Here is a 7,468-nt window from a genome sequence, read left to right as displayed (position 1 = left end):
CCCAACTATCAAGTTGGAAAACCCAACCCAGAAAGGTACAGTGCCAACATTTCTTCCTGGCGACTGTTTGGGAAAACCTTTTAAATAGACAATAAGAGATTCAAGAAACACAAACAAATAACATTTTACATATGTTAGCAGCTAATTAACACAGGGCCCCAACCAGGTGCTTATAGTGGAGCATTTGTTGTACAATCTGTGTGCATATGTGCAGATAAAATTACATTTTATAGTTGTTATGTAGTTTTGGTTATGGTGGAATCTTTATCCATATATTGGCATCATAACTGGCTGGTATCCACTCTATAATAACAAATATCAGTATAGGTCTGATAAATTGGCAATGCAATATGTTGGTTGAACCCCATTAGCCAGCTGATGAATACAGTTTCAACTTTGATTGGACTTGCATAGTCTGTATATGAAGCTAAATTCATCAAAACATTTCTGTATAGCCCTAAACAAGGATATCATTTTAATAATTGGTCCAAAAAAGTTCAATGAAAGACATTTTTACTTATTTTTTACTTGTATTTATACCAATTTCTCTGCATGGCTTAATAAATAAACTCTCTAAAAATGTTCTTATTGACAAAAAAAGCTTCTACTGTTGCACAAACCAAACCCTCACTGTGTATCAGCTGTGGTGCTGCCTTTCATAAAGTTTCGTTCTATTTAGTTTCATATACTGCCAATTTACTTGAGATTGCATGTAGCTGTCGAGTGAGATGTGTTCGGGACGTGGCGTAGACATGATGTGCAAAGCTAGCTATGTAGACACACATAGAGTATGGTTGCTTACACAAACATTTCATCAGAAATGTCATTATAGGCAGAGAGACAGAGATGGATAGACGTGTTACCTTCACTCCACTACAGGGCAGCTCAGACAAAATGAAGGCCAGGCTTGCTGCGCAAAACCCTTCTTTTCAATCCTCATTTAAATCCATTAAGTGGTCTCAATGTAAATTTGAAGGAAGTGTCATGTTGCAGATGTATACACAAGAGAGAGAATTTGAAAAGGAAATGGAGATCCATCATTTAGCGATGGTCCTTTCCTAAACTTCCAAAAGTCCAAGCTGACTGAGAATCACCGACAGGAATCCGGGAGTGCTGAGCCCATTAACAAGGGGAGATTTTTTTTGTTTGTTTTTGCTTTAAGGGCAGAAAATCTCTATGTTTAACTCCTCTGCATTAGGAGCCAATTACACGGCTGAAAAAAAATGACCCGGGGTAGTTTGGTGTCCAAGGTTGTTTGTGCTGACATTCTGCTTTTCAAATGCCAGTCTGTTAATTATGCAAATAGAACTACAAGGCCCCTGTATAAACATATACATAGTCCCCTTTATGTGTACATAGTCCCATATATCCTGTGAGTTATTAGAGACAGCACCTTGTTTAAATATAATAAACAAAAAATGTAAATGTAAAATGACCCCTCCGGCTGCAGCGAGCCTGCCTCTCCAGTATCCCTCTCAGACTCTCAGACCCTCACTCTCCTCCTCCCCTGTCCTCTCTTTCCTTGTGGTGCATCTCTTTGCGCAGCGATGCTATGCGACACTGGCCAGCTTCAGAGAAGGCGAGTCCACATTGCATTAATTCTGAGCAGAGAGAAATCCAGTATCAGATGTAATGGGTTTGATTCCAAAGCCCCGGGGCAATGTTCTGTGCTGCTGTAATGGTGGTGGGAGTCGGCAGAGATCCTGCACTCATCAGAATGCTGCCTAACACACACACACACACACGCTCCCTTCCCTCTCATGTTTGCTCTCTCATTCTTTCCCTTCTTGTCTACTCTTTCCTCATCTCTATCCCTCCATTTTTCTCTCTCCTTGGATGACCAGAGGTGTACTCCACCCCGCCTCCAACTTTTCCCAACCTCCTCGCCATGTTGTTGCCTAATTACTGTCTCTAAACAAGGGGCTTTGTCCCCAGCAGTCTTGAATTTAGTGTCTGTTGCTTATTCGCAGATGGATAATTGTTTTTTTTTTCTTCCTCGCTGACTTCTCCTCTTCAGCTAAGGCCAGATTTAGTCAGGTATTCTGGAGAAGGCATCATTGGATAATGCCGAATAAGCCCCAGGGTAAGTTCCCCTTTCTAGTTTTTGCTTCTTTTTTTTTTCTTATTTTAATTAAAAAGCAGCCTGCTATCGTGAGCAGGGCTCCTCTCCAAGACAACATATGATTGGTTTAAGGAGTGACAAGTCTAATTGTTTGCTCCAATCATTGCCATCACAAAAACTCCTGCACTCCCTCAAACAAACTGATATACTGTTGGCTAATCAAACACACGTCAAGTGCAATTTGATACTCAACGAAATATTTGACCCGTATAAAATGATGAGGTACAAAGTTGGAGCCATAAAGAGATGTTTAACTTAGTAGAGCTCTGTTAAACTTGCAGCTGCATGCTTTATCATGCATTTAACAACATTAGCCTGGTGTTTCTTTTGGGGGCAGGCTTGGGCTCATTGCGGTGGGAGTAAAGCTTTATGGCTCTTTGGCGACCATGTCCTGTATGCTTTATGGCAACGGATGGATGTGCACCTTTTTCCAGCCTCTTCACAAGCCCAGAGGCTTTAGGGGAAAGTCATGAGACTGAAGTAATAAAACAGCATCCAAAAATACCTCCTTTAATCTCTGTTGTTGAAAAAGGTATGCGCCGTGAAGCGTGTTTGCATCGATGTAGAGTGTGAGTACATGCCTGGCTTTGTTTCCTTATAGTTTTCGGGGAGATTCTACCCTCTGCAACATGTCCCAGCAGCCTAAAGACGGGGCGTAAGCACCTCTAATGTGGCATAACACAAACCCCCAGAGCTAGCTGCTGTCCTCTGGCCTCCCCACCTCTTCTGCGCGTGTAGCCTTCAGGGAAAACGAGGGGCTTCCCTGAGCTCAGCACGAAAATGGGAAAGCTTACGTTTACAGCTCCCTCCATCAGCTGGGGCTCCCCTTATTATTGTGATGGATGGTGAGGGGAAAAGGGGAGAGCGATGGCCCTTGCCTCCTCATCACCTATCCATGAACAACGAGCAGCTCGATCGACGGTGTGGTAATTACACCGTCATTATAATGTGCACTTTTGCACAAGCATACACACTCACACTAAACAAACACACACCAGATGGGGTCCCCAATGTTTTCAGCCTGGTGCCTCCCTCCCTTCCTCCGCCATACATCTTTGCTCTACTATCTTCTCTCCTCAGCTCTCCCTCATGCTCCACCAAGGGAATTCCAGCCTTCCAAGAGAGCTTGCCAGCTCTGGACCGCGGAGTGTGTCTGTGTGTGTGAGCATTTGTTTGCATTGTATGCATGCGCACATGCTCACATGCATACACAACTCCTCTGTTCATGCTAACCCTTAAGAAGGGCCTGTTTAGCATTGGGCCCTCTCCATTACTGACAGATGTGGATGCTGTTGTGATGCCATGCTACAGGGAACAAGATCTCCTGTTCTACACCAACAAATTGTTTCTTTTCACAGACATGGCAAGCCTGAGTCAACATGTAAGAACAGTTGTTGATTCTTCAAGAGTAACTAAACAGCAGCTGAAAACGTTGGTGTGACCTCCAGGGGTTTAAGTTCTGGCCTTGCTGCAGCGATGTAGCAGTGTATGTTAGCACCCTATGACATCACTGCTGGCCGTGGTTACAGGTCTGACCACACAAAACCACTCCCAGCGATGAAAGTGCAACAGACTTAAAATGTTGAACCAAAGAGACCACAAACATACTGCTTTTCAGTCTGGTATTAAAGTAAAAGTTTAATGTTTTGTGGGCCTTTACTGTGAAGAGTTAGACAAAAAGAAACCCACGCGACTCTCATGTTACGTTAAATATGAAGCTAGAGCCAGGCGATTGTGAGGTTGAGCATGGCCAGGCGATAACCCCCAAAAAACCACAAACAAGCTGTAACGTTTCACTTGGTGAGCTTTAAAGGTGCTGGTAGATGGATTTTTTTTCCCTTTGGAAAAGGCCAGCAAACCTAGTTGTCTCCTGACTGTAGCTTCATTTTTACAGCACTAGCATAATCATCTATATTATCTAATTATCTAATTATCAGCAAGAAAGCATATACGCGTATTTCCTTAAATGAATGGGCCAAATGAGTGCTTGCATCCCTCTTGATGGAGAATTTTTTGAAAAGATGAATGATTGTCCAACTCCTGATGTGTATATGATGTGCAATAGTACATAGGATGTGTAAGCCACTTAATCAAAATACAATTCTGGTTAAACCATCAGTTCAGTCTATATCGTCCTTGTCCGACTCACACCTCTAATTGTAACGCAATGGAAGAGGGAATTGGCTACTATATAAAGTGTGGAAACTGTGCCAGTTCTTTTGGTTGGGTCATTGGACACAGACATGGCAACGCTGTTGAATTGAACCAGTCATGCTGGAAGAGTTGCCCCATTTCTTGCCAGGGTAACTGCGCTCATGTACATGTGTTAATGAATTATGCATATTGATAGATTACCAACAGAAACTGGAGGATGGGCATTTTCTTTCCATGAGAATAAACAAGAGAAATTATACATCATGGAAGCATGCAACCAGTCTATAAATAGCAGCGGTGGTTTTTTGCCCAGGGATGTAGTTGCATTTGCACAGGTCAGACTGGGATCTTCTGTTAAGCCTCTGCATTGAGATGTAGCCATCACATCTCTGGGGTGCTGCCGCTTGCTCTTAGAGGGGCCCCTTTAATCTCTAAAAACAGGGGTGCATCGTGGTGGTGGGAAGGGGGGGGATTTATTTGGGGCCCCAACGACTTTTAATATTGGAGAACTGATACTGTTTATCATCAGGTCAGGGGTCAAATTATAGCCCTATAAGCAGCACAGATCTAAAACTTCAGCTGCAAAATGACATGAGAAAAGTGAGTGGCGTCAGAAGACGTGCCGCTCGTCTCAGTCTCCCCTAAAAGCCTTCACAGGAAATCAATAGTGGTCTCCATGAGACTTAATCCGGGATCCACACTACTACCGTGGCAGGCGGCCAGCTGAGTGATGTGTGCGGTTTAAACGGCCCCCGCATCCTGCCCGCTTATCTGTAGGTGTCCCGATGATTGCTCGACTTTCTACTCATCTCGTCTGGCTGTTTTTTTCTTTTTTTTTTTTTTTTTTTGCTGTATCCCAGCCCTCCTCCATCTCGTCCTCCTCTTCCTCCTCTTCCTCCTCCTCCTCGTCCTCCTCTTCCTCCTCCTCCCCTCCCTCTCCCCGCTAAGTTCGATGCGATCGGCTCTGGGGCCCTGCCGTGAGTTCTCGGTGCGGGCGACAGCGCTGCTGAACATGGCGTCAGACGGGATGATTTTAACGAACCACGACCACCAAATCCGGGTCGGGGTCTTGACAGGTAAAAGACAGATTTTTCCATCGGCTCTTTCGCATTTTCTTCATATTTCCATGAATTCATTTCCGCCGGCTGTCCGCGCGGTGCTTCATACATGTCGGCTGATTTTTGCGTGGTGGCGGCTCTCGGTCTCTCGCTGGCTTTTGCAGCCTCTTGAAGGCGACGCTGATTTAAAGCCTGTATCTCTTCCATTTACCGGTAGGCTTTGCATCAATGTACATTCTACATTACATCCAGTGCTTATGCGGTGGAAGCGGTAAATGTGGGCTCTGCACTGGCTTGTGTCCGCTCGTGTAGGCTAGATTTCTTGTCGAGCCGTTTTCCTCGCTGAAGAACAAGAGCTCAGTTTATGTGTATTGAATAATTCATGTCCCTCTTCGCTTGTCAGTGCTGAACATTACAGCTGACCGTGTGTTGTGTCGCTGCTAAAGATGCTCGGGCTATAGATTGCATTATTGACACCCAGCTGACCACAGCGATTTTTTTTTTTTTTTTTTGTGTTTAGTGTTGCTCACGACAGTTGCTGAAGGTGGATGTGGTGATGAGCGCATCCTTGGCCTATTAAGAGCAGAGGATGATCAGAGAAATCGCGTGTAAGACGTCGGATGTGGTTTATTTTTGTGAATGACAGTGCCAGCCGAGGAGTTTAACATGACCCATGATAACGGCTCTGGCTCGGTTTTGGTGGGTAAATCCTCCTGACGGTCCTCGGAATGTAACGCGATGACGGCGCGTCTCTCACTTACCAATATTGGGAAACGTTATGCGCTTGGATGCGATGTACGGCTAAGAGGCGGCGGATGGCGTTAGATCTGCCCCCCCCCCCCCCCCCCCCCCCCCCGTGTGTGTGTGTGTGTGTGTGTGTGTGTGTGTGTGTGTGTGTGTGTGTGTGTGTGTCTGTGTGTGCAGCCTACTGCTTTGTCATGTTTCTGATCGGCGAACATCATGCGAGGCGAATCCAGCGGTTGTTGACCGGAAAGTATTTTTTTTGGGGGTGGGGAGGCAGGGTGGTGGTTTTATGCATGATAAAGGCTGTCCGGAGGAATACCTCTCTCTCTCTCTCTCTCTCTCTCTCTCTCTCTCTCTCTCTGTCCATCCTATGTGAGGCTGGGTCGATCAATATTTCATGAAAGCCCTGATCTCACACATACGGTATTCCTCCGTATGGGAATCCGGTACGGAGGAGGTGGTAGGCGATGTGCAGCGATGGAGGCACGACTGTGTGTAGACCCTCTCCTGAAATCTGCCAGGGAAACCCCCACCACCAACAACACCACAACCACCAGTCGTCTCCTTCTCCATCCCTCCTCCTCCTCCTCTCCTCGCGCCAGAGAGCGAGGCAGAGCGCTGTCCGTGGTGCTGAAATCCAGCATCACTCACAAATCAGTGCGGTACTGACCTTACCACGGTAAATACTGCATCAGTCAGATACACCATGTAGAGGAGGAAAAAAATCCATCTCAAATCACTTTTTTTGCTCCATCTCCACGGTTCACTGATGAGGTATTTGGAGTATGTGTGGAAATGTGTCACAAACTGATGAGGATTGTATATTTTAAGCAGACATAAACATGCAGTCAGATTGTTTTTTGTTGAGGTGACCGATTGCTGTATGTTAGTCACCAGCTAAAGGTGAGAATATACCCGTCAGTTGTTTTTTTTTCACACTACATCAATGCCCACGCCACATCAGAGAGGTTAATTTCTCTATGTGTCATCAGTCACTTGAATCCCCAACTGTACCATAGTGTAGCGACAGATTGCCGGTTTGATCTTGCTGTGCAGTGTTGACAATTCCAGCATACATATGTCGATGTTGAGAAGCGCAGAGACTCAACAGACAGGCTTATTTGTCGTTTTGATGTGTGTGTGTGTGTGTGTGTGTGTGTGTGTGTGTGTGTGTGTATATGGAGTAGGAGGGCTTGCACTAACAGGGAAACAAAACATCAAAGGAGTGAGCAAAAAACGGAGAGGAAACGGTGCACGGTGGCATTAAGCTGCCATGTTTTACCTGACCCTTAACCTTTTAAGAATCTAATCGTGGCAGGATTACTCATGGCTACAAAGACCGTTGTGTGTGTGTGTGTGTGTGTGTGTGTGTGTGTGTGTGTGTGTGTGT

At 45.3% G+C, this 7,468-nt stretch overlaps 1 protein-coding gene across 14 annotated transcripts in view; it reads left to right on the top strand.

The window, feature by feature from the left end:
- Positions 1 to 5,196: 5,196 nt before the first annotated feature.
- Positions 5,197 to 7,468, top strand: part of gphnb (gephyrin b) — an 81,927-nt gene continuing 79,655 nt past the window's right edge. For 10 of the 14 annotated variants that reach the window (XM_031861789.1, XM_031861788.1, XM_031861787.1 and 7 more), the window contains exon 1: positions 5,367 to 5,547. In XM_031861789.1, coding sequence (XP_031717649.1) covers positions 5,403 to 5,547 — 145 coding nt within the window. In that variant the 5' untranslated portion in view covers positions 5,367 to 5,402. The other 4 variants (XM_031861790.1, XM_031861783.1, XM_031861781.1 and 1 more) reach the window with 2 other exon arrangements.

Source organism: Anarrhichthys ocellatus, unplaced genomic scaffold (assembly GCF_004355925.1).
Source record: "Anarrhichthys ocellatus isolate YVR2014 unplaced genomic scaffold, GSC_Weel_1.0 scaffold25, whole genome shotgun sequence".
NCBI lineage: Eukaryota > Metazoa > Chordata > Actinopteri > Perciformes > Anarhichadidae > Anarrhichthys > Anarrhichthys ocellatus.
This window is presented reverse-complemented; position numbering and strand designations above follow the sequence as displayed.